Consider the following 20,777-nt stretch of genomic DNA (forward strand, 5'->3'; position numbering starts at 1 on the left):
TGGGAACAGCCTCACTGTTGGTGCGCAGGGCCGGGTGGGAGGTCAGGCTGGCTCCTGGATGGTGACCGTCTGCTTCCTGCCCCCTGCACAGGGCACTGGTGTTGAGCTGAGCTTTCCCTGGGTGATGTTTCGAGCTGCTGCAGACAGACCCTGAGAGAACTGGGGAGAAGCTGGGGGACGGACCTCTTCTCGGGGAGTGCTTGCTTCCCTCCCTCCAGCAGCCAGGGCCTTTGCTTCTTGGGACCCCTCTGCAGCTGCAGGGGTCAACCAGTGGTTGATTGCAATCCAGGAGGCCAATTGTTGGGACAAGGACCTGGGCAAAACCAGATGCTGCCATGTACACTGTCTCAAGAGACAGCTGGTCTCAGGACAGGGACTGGCAAGGTCTGTGGGGTGGGAGGCAGGGCCACTCTGACCATACGGAGCTGGTTTGAAAGAACAGAGAAAGCCCAAACCTTTGGTCCCCAGCGGCTTGCCTGGGCCTGGGGAAAGGGAAACCGCAGAGAGAGTGCTCCCCAGGTAGTGGGGGTCTGTCATCCAAGCGGGGTGCTCCCAGGCCCCGGGAGGGTGCTGGACTCACCTGGATTCAACCCTGTCTGGCTCTGGATGAGCCCACGGAGCCTCGGTGTTGTCATCCACACAAGAGAAAGGAGCCCATTTATTCTCTTTCCTTCCTGTTCTGGAGTCCGCGGGGTGGACTCTGGGTCTGTGTATGCCGGGATTTCCCATCCTTAAAGTTTTCCTTCTGTAACTCCACCTTCCCCAGGGTCAGGCCGGCCCACTTTGAAGGTCCATCTGTCCATCAGAGCTGGGGCCCCTCCTGTCCCTTTGTGTACAGCTGCCCCGCCTTCCCATTAGTAGCCAGGCGCAGGGGAGGTGACAGTTTTTTACCACAGATTTATCCTCTTGGATGACTTTATGGGTTTTTGGCCTTATGAAAACCCCGAGAGTTGACATTCTGATTTATCTGCTCGTGCGTCAACAGGATGTGCCAGATTTAAGGAGATCAAACGCATTGTAATGTTTGTGGATTCAGTTGTGGAGTAGATGAGCTATAGTGGGAAGTGCTGCCAAGTAAATATGGCAAAAAAAAAAAAAATAACAAGGGGATAATTTAAATGTGTCTGTGAAATCGTGTGTTAAGTAAAGTAGCGTGGAGCGTGGGGCTGGATGTTAACTTGCTGTCGGGGGAGTGTACGGAGTGGATAAAGCTGGGATTCCTCTCCTTTACAGAGCATTTTTCTCATTAAGGGAAGAAACTGCAAACCAGGAATTTCTGGGCGGACGCTTGCCGGCGTAGCCGTGGTTGTGTGATGACTTACACCGTCGAAGGCTCTCGATGATATTTCTCGTTGCTTAGCTCTCTTATTTCAGGCCATTGCCGCCGCCGCCGCAGATCAGATTCCCCGAGATAAATATGCTGTTCGGCTCTTTAATGGGATTTCTGTATTGCCAGGAGTTGGCATGTCCTGATAATAAAAGAACCCCCAAATTGTGCATCCCTTAATTGGTAAGGAGAGAGATATTTTGATGGGCCACAAATGGAAACATTGATTTTTTTTTTTTTTTTTTTTTACTGCCTCCGTGGCGTGTCTTGCCACGTTGCCCGCCTCGGCAGGCAGCAGCTGGCTCTCCATAGGCTGATTTGTGTGCCCCGGTTCTGGATGTCGGGTGCCTGGCAGTGCACGCACTGTGCAGACGGGAGAGACAGAGCCCTCATGACATTATCTGCTCCTAAATGGAAATATTTATAGGACTGTGGTTTCCATCTCGCACCGAACGTGTTTAGCTTTGCGTCTGTCTTGCTTTGGTGGCCAGCCCTCAGGGGCTGAAAGGTTGGAGCTAAGCCTGTTCTAACTGTAGTGTTTCCTGCTCCTGTGTATGTACACGCACACACGTGTGCACACACACACTTTCACATGCATATGTTTGCATAAATACGTTAACGCCTAGTAGAGGTAGTTTTGGTATCAATGCTGCTGGTTGGGGAAGGCAGGGAAGAGATGACATGCACTTGGATTTTCCAATGCCAGGGGTCTCTGTGTTTCTGCCAGCAAGTTGAATCCACTGACATTTATTGGGATTACTGATATATTCTCTGTATTATATTTGTCACGCTTTTTTTTTTTTTTGCACTCTGTTTTACAAATTCTTGCTGTGCCCCATTGATCTCTGAGATTGAAGCTCTGCCCCATTTCCCACAGATCTGCAGCAGGTGGACTAGTAGAGAAGTCAAGATGTCGCACACAGCATCTACAGGGTACTGGGTATGATCCCACCCCTGCCTTAGCTGTGCAGTTGGAATAGCCAGGCTGTCCCGCCCTGCAGGGGTCGGGCCACCTGCTCTTTGGAGCTCCCCTTCACCTGCAGGGCAGTGAAACGACGCTGTGTGTGCCTCGTGTGACTTGGAAACATCACAGCATGCTGTGTCAACACGGCACCCTAATGATGGCATTGTCAGTCCCCTCCGGAGTAGCCACTTGCTTGCACAGTACTGAGTGCAGAGTAGGTGTCCTATTGTAAAGAAACAGACCGAATCATCCCTCACTGTAGCAGGTCCCACAAGTTTTTCAGCTGGAGATCTGGCTATCTACACCGCTTCCTTTTTTTTTTTTTTTTTAAATATCTATTTGTTTTTATTTGAAAGGCAAAGTTACAAACAATAAGAGAGAGAGAGAGAGAGAGATTTTCCATTCGCTGGTACACCTCGTGGATATCTGCAATGGCCAGAGGTGGTCTGGTCTAAATCTAAGAACCAGGTGCTTTCTCCAAGGGTACATGTGGAGTATCCTCAGCTGCTCTCCCAAACCATCAACAGGGAGCTGGATTGGAAGTGGAGCAGCCAGGACTCGAACTGGAGCCCACATGGGATGCTGGTGCCACAAGTCAAGGATTAGGCCACTGCACCATGGCTCTGGCCCTTCCCTACAGCCCCTCGTGATGGGCTTCTTCTACTCCAGGTTCAGGGCATCTTGGCTAAGAACCAAGCCACTTTTCCCTGCCCTGGGATGCTTGTTAGGAGGAAGTCGAACTTGGCTAACAGATTCCCCTGGCTGTCAACAACACAGGTTTGGGGAGAACTCCAAGTTTTGGTGTACCCAGTAGTCGACTGGGGGCGAGGTCGTGGACCTGGGCTTTGAGGCGACACGTGCTCTTGTGCTTGTACGGTTCTGCTGGGTCACCACCGCCAGCCTCCAGGCAAAGAGGGGGAGATGACAAAAAATCCTCCCAGAAGATTTGCAGCACAAATGAAAGACGGTAGTTGAGAATTATGGCACCACATGCTACAAAAAGCCCCCATATATTAATGTACCGAGAGGTGTCAAGAATAATGGACCCCGGGAGGTAGAGTAATTAAATGTATCTTAATAAATGCTGGGCGATTCTGTAAAAACCCTTTCCCCAGACCCTGTCAGCTGACATGGACTGTATTCTTCCTGTTGGCAGGAGGCCTAGAAGGAGAGCCGGAGTGTGATCGGAAAATCAGCCGTGTGCTGGAAGACAGGAACAGCGTGACGAGTCAAGAGGAGAGAAATGAGGACGATGAAGACATGGAGGATGAGTCAATTTACACCTGCGATCACTGTCAGCAGGACTTCGAGTCTCTGGCAGACCTGACCGACCACCGGGCCCACCACTGTCCTGGAGGTAATGCTAAGTAGCACCGGGATTCTGACAGGTGGTTACACGGATAATTGGACATAGCAACAGCTTGAAGCCTCAAGTGAGATTAAAGAATTAATAATGTAATTTTACAGTTAATGTCATTTTATTGTGGCGTCTTGGGTACCCTGTATCTGCCTTTTAAATACAATTAAAAATAAAAGCAACAGCTTTCTGGCAGGCAGGAAGTAGCGGGAGGCACCCTGCCCCTCTGCCTACCCACTCCTACCAAACTATCCTCCGCGATACAATGGGCCCTAAGCAGAGGGGTTTACACCCCAGATTTCTGGAAGATCTTGGGGAAACTCAGCAATTAAGAGGTTGTTAGTGCACAGTTAAGCAGCTTAAGTGTGGAAAGCCGCATGAAGGAGTGAGCTCTGGGGCTGGGTTGGCAATGGGATGGGGAGGATTTTCAAGGCTCAGGGCAGGCTGTGCTGTGCAGAAAAGGACCGGGTAGCACCTGTGTGCATGGCCTCCCGCTTTTCTGGGGAGGAGGAAGAAGGTGGCTGGGAGCTCTTTCTCTAGACCTGACTGTAGTCCTGCCTGGTTTTGGAGGAGCAGCTTAGGAGTGCATGGGGTGTGTGTGTGTGTACACATGGGTTCACAGGGGGCACTGTGAGGGAAAGCCAACCCAAGACAGTTTCTTTCCTTGTGATTATACATGAAGCCCTTTGGTTGCTGCCTGGTGGGAACAGCCAGAAGCCTCAGGCCAATCTTTGGAAGGGGACTTTGGTCCCCTGTTGGGGTGTGGGAGCCCCTCTCTCCGGGGATATTTGCTGATGCAGCATCAACGGGGATTTGGGAGGGGTGGGACTCAAGACTCACTTTCCCTCCTCCTTAATCACAAGTCCAATGTTTTGAGGAGAACTGCTGTGTTGTACCCTTTAGTCTTGTCCAGTCCTGGGTCTTGGATAGAGCGAGTCTATTTTCAACTGAGGATCAACGGATCCAAAAGCCAGTGGTCATTTTGGGACCTGGACCTGATGCAGTGGTTAATAGTCACTGTGCAATATCTGCTTCCCATATTGGAATATCTGGTTAAGTTCATGGCTCCGTTTCCAATTCCAGCTTCCTGTCAGTGTGCACTGGGAGAGGCAGCAAGTAATGGCTTCAGTACTTGGGTCCCTGTACCCACATGAGAGGTGTGAATGGAGTTTCTAGTTCCTGGCCTTGACCTGGCTCAGCCCTGGCTATTGGCAGGTGTTTGGGGAATGGACTAGTGAAGGGGAGGTTTCTCTGTTTTATATCTGTATCTTTTGAAAAAAAAAATCAATAAGTTTAAAAAAAAATAGATAAAGGACCCAAGGAGCTTTTCCCAGTTGCTCAGGAACCCAGCTGTAGTTCCCTGGCATTTGAGATAATTGTTTTACCCACTGTCCTAGCATTGGAATTGGAAGGAGCCAGTGGGGTGAGCTTCTCTGTTCCCCTTATCTCCCCCAGGCAACTTGAGATGAAAAGATACACAGGGACATACCATGCCTCTTTGGTGGACCAGCTAGGACCTCTTTAGGACCCCAGGCTGGTGACTGTCATCTTGCGTCAGAAAATAATAGATGCCAGTGTACTCCTTGATTTAGCCAAGAGCTGAGGTGGGTTCTTAAAGTGTGAGACATGGAAATCATGCCTTTCAAAAAAATGGGTAGTTAATCGATCTGGCTCAAAGCTAACCTCTTTTTTTCCCGAGTGTGGATGGCTCTGCTGCCTGGCGGTGGTCACTATCGCTATTGGGCAGTGCAGGCTTGAGTTTCTGCGATTTGGGGGGTTCCTGTCTCAGCCCCATGGATGAGAACATCTATGTTTTTAGGGGAGAAGGAGAGACAGGTTCAGGACTGTATGCAAGAATCCAAGCCAGAAATTAGTGGGGTGCAGAGCCTTGGCGTCTCCTCCTGACTTTCTCCTGTCTGTCTCCGACCACAGTACAAATCCATGGCGACTCCTTTAGCGGGGTCCCCCACCAGTCTACTCTCTCCCATCTGCCTCCGATCACAGTACAAATCCATGGCGACTCCTTTGGCGGGGTCCCCCACCGGTCTACTCTCTCCCATCTGCCTCCCATCACAGTACAAATCCATGGCAGCTCCTTTGGCGGGGTCCCCCACCAGTCTACTCTCTCCTGTCTGTCTCCGACCACAGTACAAATCCATGGCGACTCTTTTAGCGGGGTCCCCCACCGGTCTACTCTCTCCCATCTGCCTCCCATCACAGTACAAATCCATGGCAGCTCCTTTGGCAGGGTCCCCCGCTGACCTTATTGATGTTGGGGGTGTCCGCGGATAGTCTTGTTCCTAATAGGACCCCACTAACGACCTCCATGGGGACAAACACGGGAGCCAGGAATATCCCTGAGCCCTGGAGCATTGGAAGGGCGTCAGAAATTCCTGGAAAGCAGAGGAGAAGCCACTTGGCCTGATGGTACCTGGATAAAGTCACTGTCATTGCTACCTTCTGACAGCAGCATCCGGTCTGGCAGGACCCTCATCATGCTGTGCATGAGATGTGGGACAAGACATTTCTTCCAGGATTGAAGTTCTTAGGCTTGCTAGTGGCGAGATTCGCTGCTGGAGAATGTGTGCCACTCCTGGCCCAGGATACCTGCGCACCTTCCACTGCATGGTGGCTTCTGGGGCCCAGTCTGGCAGGGTTTTGAGGTTGGGTTCAGTCAGAGCTGTTCACCTTCAAAGTTCTGTCATAGTCATTGGGTTTTGTTTTTTTTTTTTTCTTCTTTTTTTCACTAGGATTTATTTTTATTGAAAAGGCAGATTTACAAAGAGAAGAAGATACAGAAAAAATGATCTTCCATTTGCTGGCTCACTCCCCAAATGGCCATAATAGCTGGAGCTGAGCTGATCTGAAGCCAGGAACCTCTTCTAGGTTTCCCACATACGTGCAGGGTCTCAAGGCTTTGGGCCATCTTCCACTGCTTTCCCAGACTACATATAGGTACCTGGATAGGAAGTGGAATAGTCAGGACACAAACTGGTGCCCATATGGGATCTTGGTGCATGCAAGGCGAGGATTTAGCCACTGGGCTGTCATGCCAGGCCTTTAAACATCAAATGCTGTTGGAGAATTGATTTCTGCCCTAGAAGTTTGGAAGTGGCTGGGGTTGTGGCATAGTAGGTTAGGCCACTGCTTGTGATATTGGCATTTGTGTATCAGAGCCCTGGTTTGAGTTTCTGCTGCTCTGTTTCTGACCTAACTGCTGTTGATGTGCCTGAAAGGGCAGCAGATGATGGCTACATGCTTGAGTACATGGCTTGGGTTCCAGGCTCCTGGCTTCTGCCTAGCCCACCCCTGCCTCTTGGGACTGTCTAGAGAGTGAACTAGTGGGTGGAAGACCTCTCTCTCTCTCTCTCATCTATCTATTTTTAATTTCCTTCCTGTAACTGCCTTTCAAATAAGCAAATCTGTCTTTGAAAGTTTGGAGCTCACATGAGCATGCAGTAGGAGCTTTTCCAGGATGGGATTGTCAGTCTACTTGACGTCCACATGGACCGTTCAGCACAGCCACCGAGAGATGCTGCAGGGTGACATTGCTGCCCTCATGCCAGGTTCACACTGGAGGGGAATGGAGGATGGACACAGCCTGGTAGGGGCTGGATCAGCACCTTGCCCATAGCCCGTCAGCTCCGGGGCAGGCCTGGGCCTTGAGCGGTCCTTGTAGAATACAGATGGCTCAGTCAGGTGCTGCTCATGCCTCCAATCTCTCTCTCCCTTCCTCTCTCTTTCTACCTGTGTCTGAGGAGAAGCCAGCCTTACCCACAAGGTGTTAAGTGTTGCATCTTTGTACCACAAAATGAAACAAGTAAAAAGCCTCCTCCACTCCATGCGATCGGTTCCCACCTGCCAACAGCTGCTGAATTATTTGCTTCTCTCCAGCTCTGCCCACAGGACAATGACTATGGACATGCTCCGGTTCCTGACACAGACTGCCCTACACTGCATTCTTGTGTGGGTCACTTTACATTTTCAGAACGGTGTTCCACATGGCTGTGGGAGTCCTGTTCTTTCTCTCTCTCTCTCTCTCTCTCTCTCTCTCTCTCTCTCTCTCTCTCTCACATACACACACACACACATTTGAAAGGCAATGTTAGAGAAGGAGAGGCTTGTTCGCTCCCCGAGTGGCCATAATGGTCAGAGCTGAGCCAGTCTGAAGCCAGGAGCCAGGGGCTTTGTCCGGGTCTCCCATGTGGGTGCAGGATCCCAGGGACTGAGATTATCCTGTGTTGCTTTCCGAGGCACATTAGCAGGCAGCTGGACTGAAAGCGGAGCAGCTGGGACCTGGACTGACACCTGCATCAGCTGTCGGCACTGCAGAGTTTTGCTGCTGTGCGGGTACAGGTGGCTTCGGTGTGTGTGGGTTTGCTTGTTCCTGCTGGAGACACCATTTGTGAGTGCACGGCAGGCAATGGCCAGGGCAAGTGAGAACTGTCGGCATTGCTGAGGCTGCATGGTCTCCTCAGTGCAGGTGCCACAGCCTCCAGTCACTCCATCACTGTGCAGTGTTGACCAAGCCAGGCTCTATTGCCGGCTGCAGAGGGTGTGTTGTATTGTTCTCCAGGAAGACTGGGGACAGCCTGGGCAATGGAGACATAGGAACAGGAGGCTTGCTTTCTGCAGGGGCTACTCGCGGTTTCTTAATGAGTGTGCCCGTGGATCTTTGGTGTGCATACACTGGGGAAGTTTTGTCACGTTCTGGCCTAACTGCCTTTCCAGGATTCTCGATGAGCCCCACTGAGTGTTGCTTTGGCCAATGGCATGAGGACTTGGGGGTATTGTGTCTGCTCCAGGGCAGTGTTGAAACCTGACTGTCCAAGTCACAAGCTCTAATGTGTCTGTACTGTGACAGCCCTGGGACCTGCCAGGCTGGTGCACCTTGTGGCATTCCGAGGTCCCTGACCTCCACGTGCAGCGACTGGCTGGTGTGACTTGGCTTCTCTTTACAAGTAGGGGATAGCTGTCAGAGCCTGTGCACAGAGAGGGAGGGATCTGGCACTGACGTTCAGATAGTCACTCTGCGTGCCCTTTTTAGCTACTTCTCCCTGGTGGCTGGCCTGGGTTGGGCTCCTCCTGGGTATAAGGAGGCAACTCTGGACCAGCCCAGGGCCCCACTGCCCTCCAGGGGGTGTCAGCTGGGGCTGGGCCAGTGATGTAAGTAGGGATTTCCTCCTCTACATGGCAGGGTGGGTTGTTATCTCGACACCCTCTGTATGTTTGGTACCTGCTGCGTGGCTAGCGCCTGGGACTCTATCTGAAACATAACCATACAGCCCCTGCTTCCACAGGTTCCATGGCATGCACTGGTATATGTACTTAATACTGTAACTATTTAAAAAAAAATGTTTACAGTCAGAGAGCAAAAGGGAGACAATGAATCAGAGAACTCTTATCCTTCTGGTTTATGCCCTACATGCCCACAACAGTTGGAGCCGGGCCAGGCCAAAGCCAGGATCCAGGAACTCAGTCTAGGTCTAGTCAGGTGGGCATGGAACCCAGGCACTGTGACATGGCCCTGGACCTGTTAGTAGGCCAAATGCCTGCTCCTGACCTGGTCCCTCACCTGTTTATCATTTGTCTCCTCTACCGTTAGGCTTGGTGGGGATGAAAGCCATGTCCCTTTTGTTCCCTGTGTGTTTAGCCCTGCACCAGGCACATTTGGGATGCTGACTACATGCTTACTGAGTGGCTGTGATTGCCCAGTCTTCGAAGGTGGCAGTAACCAGCAGGGAGGCACCTTGTACCACACATTCCCATTGTACCCAGTGGGGAGCAGAGGCTCCGAGATGGAGAGGCCTGCTCAGTTACCCAGCGTCCAAGTGAGGGCTAGATGGAAATCTGACTAGCTTCCCCGAGGATGCTCAACTTAAAATAAGGGGGCAGGAGGCTGTTCAAATAGCAACAGCCAAAAAGAAGAGAAAAGCTCCCTGTGGGTTAATTTGGCCTCTCTTCCCTCTGCGACCCCCTCCTGAGGATCGGGAGGGGGAGCGACGCCTCAGCCCCCTCTGACAGGCAGACCCTCCTCTTCTGGCGCAGGTGGAATGCTGCTCTTTGAAAAGCCGAGTGGAAAGTTAATTACACCCTGGTTTGTTCAGCTGTGGCCAGAGTGACCTGTGGGTCCCAATTACAGGGCTGGGGCTGCGTGAAGACTGGCACCTTTGCCAGCCTTGTTCCTTTCTGCCGGCTGGCTTGGGTTTGCCTTTGTGTGACTGCTCAGGCCCCTTTCTTACTCCAGCAGCGTGGTGTGGGGGTGGGGAGGGAAGGGGGAGCACTGCCTGCTGCATTGGCGTCGGGTTCCCCTCATGCCGACTCCATTTGGGCAGTGCAGAGCAGGGCCAGGGCCAGGCATGGGGAGCCTTGCTACCAAACACACAGGTGCAGGATGCCAGTTCCTTCTGCCTTGGAGAGAAGGCACGACCACTTGGTATCAGCTGCCATGGCACTGTACAAGAGGCTTGGGGGTTTGAGCACAATGAATGCTGTCCTCCCCCACTCACTTCCCAATGTCCAGAGCTTTCTTTTGTGTCTGATTAGAAAACACAGAACAAAAAGTGGTCCTGCTGATATTAGCTGCTGAATGTATGGAGCGCAGGGAACAAATTCAGTGAGAGACCCTCAAGTGTATAGAGAGGGCAAGATCAACTACTGCAGACTTAAATATGTGTCAGGGCAGACCTTATTCCTGGGAGTGAAGATTCAATATCATAGATGTGTTGGTCTTTCCTGGTTGAGTCCATTAACTTAATGGCAGCCAGGGCCCGTATTGGTGGAATTTGTGTAGAAATGGGTAAGCAGCGTCTAAATCCCCAAGACAAGGTAGCAGGCAGGGGCAAGCAAGAGGGTTCTAAAAATGGTACAGGGCGGGGATGAAGCCAGATGCAGGTGGTCCTGGGGTCGGAGGGGTCTAAGTAATGTTGCATAAGCCAGGGCCTTGGAAAATAGTTCAAACAGGGACCCAAAGACACCTGGAGCGTTTGAGAAAGATGTCACTGCACATCAGTAGGGGCAGCTGGGTGGCTCAGTGGTTGGGGTTGGGAGCAAGGAGTAGCTCTCCTGAAAAGGGGAAGTTGGATTTCTTTCTGGCTCGTAAAGCCAAAAAAAGAAGAAAAAAAATCCCCAAATGGATCAGAAGTCTAAATAGAAAAAAGAAAACATAGACAGGATTTTAGAGAACATTAATAGGATCAGAGTGAGGAAGACCCTTCTAAATATAACCCCAAGCCCAAAGCCATAAAACAAGAGTGAGACATTGAACTGTGTACAAATAAAACATTTCGGCATTGCAAAAGCTGTAATAAATCAAGCCAGAGATGCATAGCACAGGCAACAGATAATTTCCTTAATGTGTAAGGAGCTCCTATAAACACTATGAAAATAGCCAATAAATCAACAGAAAAATGGGGCAAAGACTGGGCCGAGGCTTGGGATGCCGGGCCCTGCCCAAGGCCAGGGCTTTCTCTGATTGGTTAGTGCTACCCTGCTGGTTAGATATTTTGAATATCTCCCAAGTGCAAAGGATAGAAATGAATTCAGAAAAAGAAATACTAGTGGGATCTCAAACATTTAAAAGGATTCAGAATCCTGTTTATAATAAGAGAACTGTACTTGGAAACCACAGGGAAATACCATTTTTAACCTACCAGAATCGCAGAGACAGAGGAGTTTGCCTGTCCCTTCTGCTGGTAAGGGTATGCTCCCTCCGTGTCGAAGCCTGGGCTTGTGTTCTGCTCTCCATCCCAAGGCTTAGGTGTGGCCCATGGCCAGAGCATGCAATGCTCAACAAACGTCCCTTACTCTTGTTCCTGCAGGTGTGGCAGTGGTGGACAGGCCACAGTGGAGAAGCCAGAAGGGCAGTTCTGTGCACAGTGCAAGCGTGTAGTTGGTCTTCAGTTAATGTGTGGGCAGAAGGGGATGTTTGCAGATGGAAGAGATAGCTCGTTCATTCACTGGAGGGTTTCTATAGGACAGTCTGAGTCGGGAGTCTGGCATTCACCTGCAGTGGATGGTGTTGGGGTGCAGCTGGCCTGTTGGAGTGTGCCTGGCTGGTAGCTGAGTATGACACCCTGTCTGGAATTGCCCACTCTCTGCTCTCTGTGTTCCATGTTGGAAGGCACCTGGGAAGCCGGCAGGCTGCAATGGGTGCCAAGGGCAGTGGTTCTGGGGCGAGCTTGCCACTGTGCCCAGGTTCCTGGTGGTGATAAGGAAGGGTGTGAACTTCCTTAACCTTCTGGAAAATCTGCACTTTGCTGAGCCCCTGTCTCCCCCAGACTCTCCCCAAGTCAGATCACAGACCTAAGCCTAGAGTGGATGGAGCTCTGGGCTGTCCACACTCTGGCTCTGCGTATCTGGGGACTTCTTAGGACTCTCCCCGGTCGAGGGCATTGCCTGCTTCTTGCTGACCCAGTGCCCCCTCAGATTTTTGCCACCTTAGTCTCAATGGATCTTTGTGTCCAAGGATGGGCCTGAGTGGAGCTGGGAGTGGTATTTGCCTTAGTGTTTGTACAGCATGTGTCCCCCTGGGTAGCCTCTGGATGTGGCTCTGGGAGAGTGGGGTGCACTGGGCCAGGCCTCTTGGCTGGAGCCTGCGGTCTTGTAAATTTCCTAGCAGCAGCCATAGCTTCCTGACAGGGGTCTCAAGATGAACCCCATGCTGGCCCTGCTGGTGGCAGGTGTACCCCTGGTGTGTTCTGCATTCAGCTTGGAAGCTTCCAGAGGGCACATGTCCTCAGTGACCATCCCCATGGTGTTGGGAGGTGCCTGTGAGGTCAGCAGGCTCTGGTGTACCTCTGCAGGCCTGGTGTCATCAATGTGCCACAGCATCCGTCATCAGCCAGAAGGCTGATGTACTCTGCACTCCTGAATCATTCTCTCATGGAGGTTTTCTTTATTCTGCAGGCATTTCAACAGTAGCCCTCCTCCCTGCCTACCCACCTCTGCGTACAGGTGTCCAGCTCGGAAACCTCAGTGTCGCTGAGCCACCTGCAGCTTCTTGTCAGAGTGACAGCTCTTCAGTCCCGGTCAGCTCTACTCATTGTCCAGTTCATCTCTGCTTGTCACCTGCGTTGGCCTGTGAGCAGGTCCTGAGACAGGCCCCAGGGCTGCCGAGCCTGCCGGCCATGAGGAGCCAGTGTTTCCTGAGTCCCTGGTCTCACTTGCCACCCCGCTGAGGTTTCTCGATGCCTTGGAGACCTGTCTGCAGGCGAGGGTGAGAGAAGCTTCATGCAGGAACTCTTAGCCTGGTTCTGGGGCCAATGGGGCCAGCAGTGTTGTTCTGTGAGTGTCCTTCATTATAGCTTTGCCCCAGGCTGACTGTGTGTGTCCCCCTCAAAGTCACATTGAAATCTGATGATACTAAGGGACAGGACCCTTGGGCTGGGGTTGTGGTGGCATAGGTTGTCTGCATCCTGTATTGGAGTGCTGATTTACATCCACTCTGATCTAACGTCCTGCACATGGGAAGGCAACTGATGATGGCCCAAGTCCTTGGTCCCCAGGTACCCAGTGGAGAGACGTGGGTGGAGCTCATGGCTCTTGCCTTTGATCTGGCCCAGCCCTGTCCATTGGGGTCATTTAGGTAACACACCAGTGGATTGAAGATTTCTGCGTCTATCCCTCTCTTTGTGTCTCTCTTTAAAATAAGTAATTCTTTTTAAAATTTTTATTTAGTTATTTTTAAAGATTTATTTACTTTTATTGGAAAGTCAGATTTAAAGAGAGAAAGGTCTTCCATCTGCTGGTTCATTCCCCCCAAGTGGCTGCAACAGCCAGAGCTGAGCTGATCCGAAGCCAGGAGCCAGGAGCCTCTTCCAGGTCTCCCACATGGATGCAGGGTCCCAAGGCTTTGAGCCATCCTCCACTGCTTTCCCAGGCCACAAACAGGGAGCTAGAAGGGAAGTGAAGCAGCCAGGATATGAACCAGGTATATCCTGGTGCATGCAAGGCGAGGATTTTAGTCTCTAGGCTATTGTGCTGGGCCCCAAATTATTCTTTTTAAAAAGTAAGCTTTATAAGGACAGAATTTGTTTATCCTATTCAGTAGTCTAGTCCCAGTGCTTGAATGACTCCTAACACATAGTAGGTGCTTTGAAAATTTATTCTGTGAATAAATTCACAGTAAAGCATGCTCTAGTTTTGAGAGCAAGTGAACTTCAGAATGTTTGTGGGAAATGGAATTAACATAAACTTTCTGGGGTGTGAAAACACTTTAAAATATGTACATCGAAGGATTTTTGAAAAAGTGAATGGAAAACAGGTGTTAAGGAAAAAAAAAACCCAGCTATACATGTATTTAATATTTCTGGGACAAAAAATAAACATCTTTTAACTCCATTTTTTTTGATAAAATTTTTTTTGAACATAACTCTTAGATTTCTTCTTTATCTTCATTTTTAAAAATTTCATTTTGTTTATTTGAAAGGCAAAGTGACAAGAGGTTGTGAGGGCCACGGGGGTGGGGGGAGGGAGAGAGAGAGAGATCTTTGGTCTGCTGGTTCACATTGAAATGACTGCGTTTTCAAAGCATGGCGGGGGTTGGGCCAGGCCGAAACCAAGCTGAAGCCGGGCGCCTGGAACACTCCCTCCGGCTCTTGCACGTGCGGGTCCGGAGTGGAGGGGCTGGAATATGGTTACCAGCCGGGCAGGAGGCCCTTTAGCTCACTGTGCCACGATGCTGGCCTCTGTGCCTTTTCTGTAGTTTGTTCCTTCAGGTACCTTGGGTTATAGGCTAAGGGCTGTGGGACCAGGAAACTTGGTTGGTTCAGACTGCTGTAACAGGATGCACTGGGTGGCCTGCAGGCGGCCGGTGTTGTAGAACGGCCCTGGTCTGGACCGTGAGGTCTCCTGAAGATACCACTTGTTTTGATTTTTTAAAATATTGCTTCACGCGCTTCTTTGCAAGGCGGAGTGAGCACCTGGGTCACACCTGTTGCCTCCCAGGCACAGCCTTGTGCCTGCCGCTTCTTCCTTCTTTAGGCTGCTCCTGCTAAGCAGCATGCAGTTCTTCTGGGTTCAGCACATCGGGCCTGGCCTGAGTCACACGTCAGCATGTGTCCATCAGGGTCAGTTTACACAGGCAGACTGGGTGCTGGATCCTTCACCACGGTGCCTGGATTCAGCTGTGTCTGAAGCTAGTTCTGCTCTGTTTTCTGGTTACGGAGTTGCTGCTTTGCCGCATGTGACTGACGCAGCTTAGGATTTTGTTTCCGGACATTGGCCACCAAGTGGCTCTGACTTCCCAGCATGACTGTGAGGCCTCCTCTTTCCCTGTCACCTGTGCCAGTTCTTAGAGCAACACCTGATCCGGGATGCTTGGCTGCTCCCGTGGTGACAGCATGGGTTCATGGTTGGACGTGTTCACCATCACCTCTGCTGATGGCATGTTATAGCACAGGGCTTACATGGGACACACTGAGACCAAAGCTGTGTGCCGGGGCAGTGGCTAGGGGTGTGGAGTCCTCTCCATCTTGATGCTACAAGGGCCAGAACTATAACAATCCTAGCTCTTGTGTGAGATACAGCTTCCCAGTCTTTGGAGGCTCCAGATGGAAGTAGCTGGTGGTGGCAGGAGTTGTTGGGATGCGGGGCTTGCCTGGGGAGAGGTGGAGACATTGTTGCTGATCAGTTTCTCCAAAGCCCCAGGAGTCCGTGACTGGCATCCCTAAAATGACACCCTAACACAGGAAAAATAAAGAACATCCACGAGCAAAATGAGAAAGCAGCCAAATTTATCTCCCACTGAGTGGGCCTAGTGATTCATGGAGTGCGGCCAACAGGGGGTGCCCCCCGCCATGGCTATGGCAATGGCGATTCCACCTGTGCAGGAGAGCTCCGTGTGCGTCAGACCCAAGAGCTCCATGTGCATCAGACCCAGGGGCCTCCTTGGGAGAAGGGACGGAGCTGCTTCAGTGCTGCAGCAAAGACTGAGGGAGGCAGGCACGTGAGCAGGAAAAGAGTGAGGAACTCTGCAGCGTAACCCTGGCATGGGTCTCAAATGCACCTCAACTCTTGGTGGAGTGTTTTGGCAAAGGATCGAAATGGTTTCTGTGCCCCAGCTCAGGGAGAAAACGTATGGGGGGGCGGGGGGCGGGCGGCTATTAAACACTTCACTCTGTTCAGCAGCTTTATTTGGGAGTTGATGGGCTGTGGTTTGGCTGCCTCTGGAGCTGACATCATGGCTGAGGGGGCCATGTGGGGAGACCACGGCTGGCAAGGCAGCTGTGTAGGTTGAGGAGAGGAGACTGGTTTCAGGGGGAGTACCTTACACCTCTCCTGCCACCTTGAAGATGGGTGCACCTGTGCTCTGTCCAGGTGCTTTGTTGAGAGTGTCCGTGTTGCAAAGACAGTGACCACGGTGTTGCAAAGGTAGGGATAGAGGTATGTGGGGGCAGGGGAGGTGAGGTGGTCGGCATCTCCTGGCCTCTTTGTTAGCCGCTGGTGGTGTAGACCTTGCTGTCCGTCTCATACCACCATGCTGCTCTGGCCTGTCGGTTGCCAACTAGGCTTCTCCTTTGATGGGACTTGCTTGTTTCTGACCCCAGGCTCTTTGCATCATTTGCATCTTTTTTTCCCTCACCTGGAGGGCCTTACGGTTGTCCTGGGGATGACTCCTTAGCTGCTGTTGGGAGCTTTGGGCCTACTGTGTATTTTTCAGGATTGGTCTGTTTGGCACAGCAGTGGCCCTGGCACACACTAGGTGCTTCGGAAGTATTTCTTGAATGATTTGTTGGAAGTGGCCTGAGGAAGAGCTAGGGGTTCCATTTGCCACTCGAGGTGCAGAGAGGGTCAGGCATTCTTGTGCCGTTTCCCTCTTCCAGCCTTCTCTTTCTGTACCTGCTGCTCCTGCAGTGCTTGCGGGGGTCCTCCTCGCTGTGGCCCCTTCATTTCCTGTTTGTGGATTCAGGAGTGCTCACTGGGATGTGAGCCCTGTCCTCATCCTGACATGGGAGGCAGGTGAGGAAGAAGATGCTGATGGGATGTAAGAGCGATGGAGGAGCACAGCTGGGCATCTGTGCCCCGCCTTCCACCAGAGCACACAGTCTCCTGGGAACACCAAGCATCAATGCATGGCAGGTGGGAGACCGAGCTGGCAGGAGAGGAGTGTTGGCCATGCCCCAGGGGTACTGCTATAGGGAGGACTTCCCGTAGGAGGTGTGCCTGCAAGGACACAGAGTGTGACAGACAGAGGCAGAGGGGTGGGCTGCAGGAGTCCTTTGGTCATTCCTGTTGCTCCCTGTTGCGCATGCCCACACGGACAGCAGAGAGGTGGCCTGTGCAGTTTGCCTGGGACAGTGGGAGCCGTGCTATCTCTCCTGTAGCGTGGGACCTTGTCTGGTTGTTGTGGGCTGTGGGAGTCCAACGTGTCCCTCTTCCTGGGACAGGCTGATCACTGGCTGTTTGAATCATGTGCCATAGGCCACCCATGAGGGACACGGAGGAGCCACTTGTCAAATGCAGGCCTGGCTCCTGGTAGGTATCGCCGTTTGTAGTCAGACCTAAGCTGTCAAAACTTGGTTCTTTATGTCAGCGGAGACACAGACCTGTGATCTTTCTGGTGAGCACTGGTCCTGCTTAGCTGCTGCCATCGTTGGATGCAGCAGCCTGGACAGCGGACAGGCCAGGGACGCGACTATGGAGCCTCTTTATTCATCATGTGGTCTCTGCATCCCGAGCGTCCGACTCTGGTACCTGTTCTTCACTTGATCTTAGCCAAAAGGCCGAGAAGCGATTCCGGTACCTGTTCTTGCACCACGGCTGTTTTTCTTCTTGCACAAGGGCCAGGGAATGGGCGCAGCTGCTGCAGAGTCCATCCAGCCTGGGACCAGTGAGCAAAGCACCCTGGCTGGCCTCCTGGCTTTCAAACTATTGCTGCAAACAGTGGCCAGGGTCTATGGAAGGGGCTGTAGGGAGACAGCCTGGGGCACCCCAAGGAGCCCCCTTACGGTCATCTATGATATGGACTTTTTTCTTTGAGTGAGAGTCTCCTCCCCCGGCCTTGGGCGACACCTCTTTGTAACATTTCACCTGCTCATCACCTCCCCTTTTGACCCCTTCCCGGGGTGATTTCCATGGAAAGTCCCCAATTCCCTGTGTCTCCCACATTGGCCAGTAGCCTCAGCATTGCTTCAGCTCTGAGTGAGGCACCAGGAGGTGTCTAATCATTATTCATAAAAATAATATTAATAATCCAGCTACAGCATTGTAGTAGCATCACAGATTAGCCTACTGCTTACAGCACGTACACCCCATGGCAGAACACTGGGTCAAGTCCCAGCTGCTTCACGTCTGATCCAGTCTCTTGAGCAGGACGCTCATAGCCACCTGGGTAGGGGCAATGGGTAATGGTCCAAGTACTTGGGGCACTGCCACCCATGCGGGGAGACCAGGATTAAGCTCCTGGCTTCTGGCTCCTGTTTGACCCAGCCCTGGCTATTGTGGCTATTTGAGGAGAATTAGTGAACAGAAGATCTCTCTGCCTCCTTCTCTCTCTGCCGCTTTGTCTTTTGAAAGAACAAACCAGTCAACAAAGGCTTAAAAGTTTGTGATGTTATTAATTAGCACAGCACTGCACAATGTGTTCTATCTTCTCCCAGTCTTCTGCTGCAGGGTCATTGTCATTGCCATATGACCTGTGTGTTCCAGGAGCTTCTACTGTAGATGTGTACCAAACCCGTGTGCTGGACCCAAGGCACGCCTAACTGCTCTGGAATAGAGATGCATCTTGCTGTCAGTGGCTTGTCTTACTTGCAGTAGCAGGGTATTTGTGTTTCTCCTTTCTCAGTGGTCCATAAAAAAACAACAAAACAACAGCTCTCTCTTTTTTTTTTTCTCATCTAGGGCGTCCTCCAGTCGATGAAATATAGTGCATGTGTATCCATAGAAACGATGCTGTATTTATTGATTTTTGATTAAAAAAATAAACGACACCATCTTGGATCTGCCATTCTGCAGCTTATGGTTTTTCATTTGATAATATACCTCGAGGGGTTGCCTACCCGGGGCTGTCCTTCCTGCTAGTGCTGCCTGTCCATTACCAGGTGCCATGTGGACACTGGATTTTCAGGAGCGAGTGTCCTGCTGGTGCATGTGGAGGTTGCTTTAGGTCTCCATGCGCATCTCCAGGCAGGAGCATGTTTTTCTTGGTTGGCATAGGAAAGGGGTCTAGCTGGGTTCAGCCTTCGAATAAACTCCCTTGTGTCCCTTCCCACCCTGTCTCCTTCCATTCTTGTCTCGTCTACCCTGTTCCATGTTGCCCTGTCCTGTCTCATCCCACCCCAACCCACAACTATTCCCCCAGGGCTCCCCAGGGTGTCCAAAGCTCTGCCTACTTCCATCTCAGAGTTCTAGGGGGATGTTAATGGACATCGTCACCACCTCTCCAGCTGGCAGAGAAGGCCTGAAGTCCTGGCTCCATTCTTCCATGTTGAGCCCGGACCTGAGTCTGGGACATGTGGCTGGGTCATCTTGGAGCCACCGCCAGGCAATGGTACCTACTGATGTCCATGGAAGTGCTGCCAGGGATGCAGGGGGTGGGGCAGGAGGAACCTCCCTGGCTGCCTCAGCTCTTGGTGATTTTTTTGAGTGTAAAGTGAGGAGGCTGGTCTGGAAAATTTATCAGGTAGGCATGGGTCTCTTAGGCCCTTATGGAAACACAGGTCCAAATTCTGCATTTTTTTTCTAAAGATTTATTTATTTTTATTGGAAAGTCAGATATACAGAGAGGAGGAGAGGCAGAGAGGAAGATCTTCCGTCCGATGATTCACTCCCCAAGTGGCCTCAATGGCTGGAGCCGAGCCAATCCAAAGCTAGGAGCCAGGAGCTTCTTCCAGGTCTCCCATGCGGGTGCAGGGTCCCAAGGCTTTGGGTCATCCTCGATTGCTTTCCCAGGCCACAGGCAGGGAGCTGGATGGGAAGTGGGGCTGCCAGGATTAGAACTGGGCCCAAATTCTGCATTTCTTACAAGTCCCCGCAGAGGACATGGTTGCTGCTGGTCCCTGGGAGTGATGTGGCACTTGGGAATGAGAAGCAAATGGTGGAGGCTGGAGGAGTGGGGGAGCTGCAGTGGGGTTCTCTCCAGGCCACACCTGGCACTTCACTCCTCACTCCTGGAGACTGTGGGTTATTGTTTGTTGCACTTTGGGCTCCCTACCCTCCAGTAGTTGTGTGCAAGCCAGGAGATTGTTGGCTTTTTTGTTATCGGTGGACAGATCTGTTGCTAGATTTCCCATTTGCATAGGTATGATTCTTCCTTCCGAGGGACTGTCCTTCCCTGTATGGGGCATTCCATGCCCTTGGCCTTGCTCACTAGACATCAGTGGCAGCCTCCCTGGATTTGGTGGCCATGTATCCCCTCTGGCTACTGTGACAAAATGCCTTGGCCTGGCTCCTTTGTAAGCAGTGGGAGATGGAGGTGCTGGCAGGTTTGTTGCTGGATGAAGGTCTGGGTTTATACATGTGTGTATCCTCATGTGCCAGAATGACAAAAAGGAGCTCCTATGCCCCTCAGGCCTCTTTTACAGGGCACCATCCTCATTTGCCCTTAAAGACCTGATACCATCACCTTAATACCATCACCTGGGGTGGGATCCTGGCACTGTGGGCTAAGCTGTGGTTTGGGATATCCAGACCCTACATCAGAGTCCTAGCTCACGATTCCAGCTCCCTGCTAATCCACCTGGGAAGTCAGTAGATGGACCACACACTCACTTTCCTGCCACACCTACAGGAGAGCTAGATGGAACTCTTGGCTTTGGCCTGGTCTAGTCCCCCAGCATTGCAGCCATTTGGAGCATGAACCAGTGGATGGATAGAGAAATTCGCCTCTCGCTCTCTGTCTTTTAAACAAGCAAATAAAACTTAGCAAGAATGCCACCACTGTGGCCAGTGTGTATGTGAAAGAAGGTAGCAAGGTAGGCACTAAGGGGCAGAGAAACTGCCCCTTATAACCTGCACTTCAGGGAAGAATCGTGTCTGTGGGGTACACCTGCTGGTACAGCTCATTCCCAACCTCCAAGAAGACGCAGAAAGTGCTGGCCTATTCTGAAGTTCCTCTCTTTTCTTTCACCCACACCCTCAGATACTCTGTGTTGGCTGAGGGCTCTCTCTGACGTTTCCAAGGGAAT

The 20,777-nt window shown here is 51.6% G+C and overlaps 1 protein-coding gene across 2 annotated transcripts in view; it reads left to right on the top strand.

Annotated features, from left to right (window-relative positions):
* ZNF423 (zinc finger protein 423) overlaps positions 1–20,777 on the top strand; it is a 294,220-nt gene that overhangs the window by 91,967 nt on the left and 181,476 nt on the right. For both annotated transcript variants that reach the window (XM_040982133.1, XM_040982134.1), the window contains one exon: positions 3,448–3,648. In XM_040982133.1, the coding sequence (XP_040838067.1) occupies positions 3,448–3,648 (201 nt within the window). The remainder of the gene's footprint in view (positions 1–3,447; positions 3,649–20,777) is intronic.

This window comes from Ochotona curzoniae, unplaced genomic scaffold (assembly GCF_017591425.1).
Source record: "Ochotona curzoniae isolate NIBS_2020 unplaced genomic scaffold, NIBS_Ocur_1.0 contig_3622, whole genome shotgun sequence".
In the NCBI taxonomy this organism is placed as follows: Eukaryota; Metazoa; Chordata; class Mammalia; order Lagomorpha; family Ochotonidae; genus Ochotona; species Ochotona curzoniae.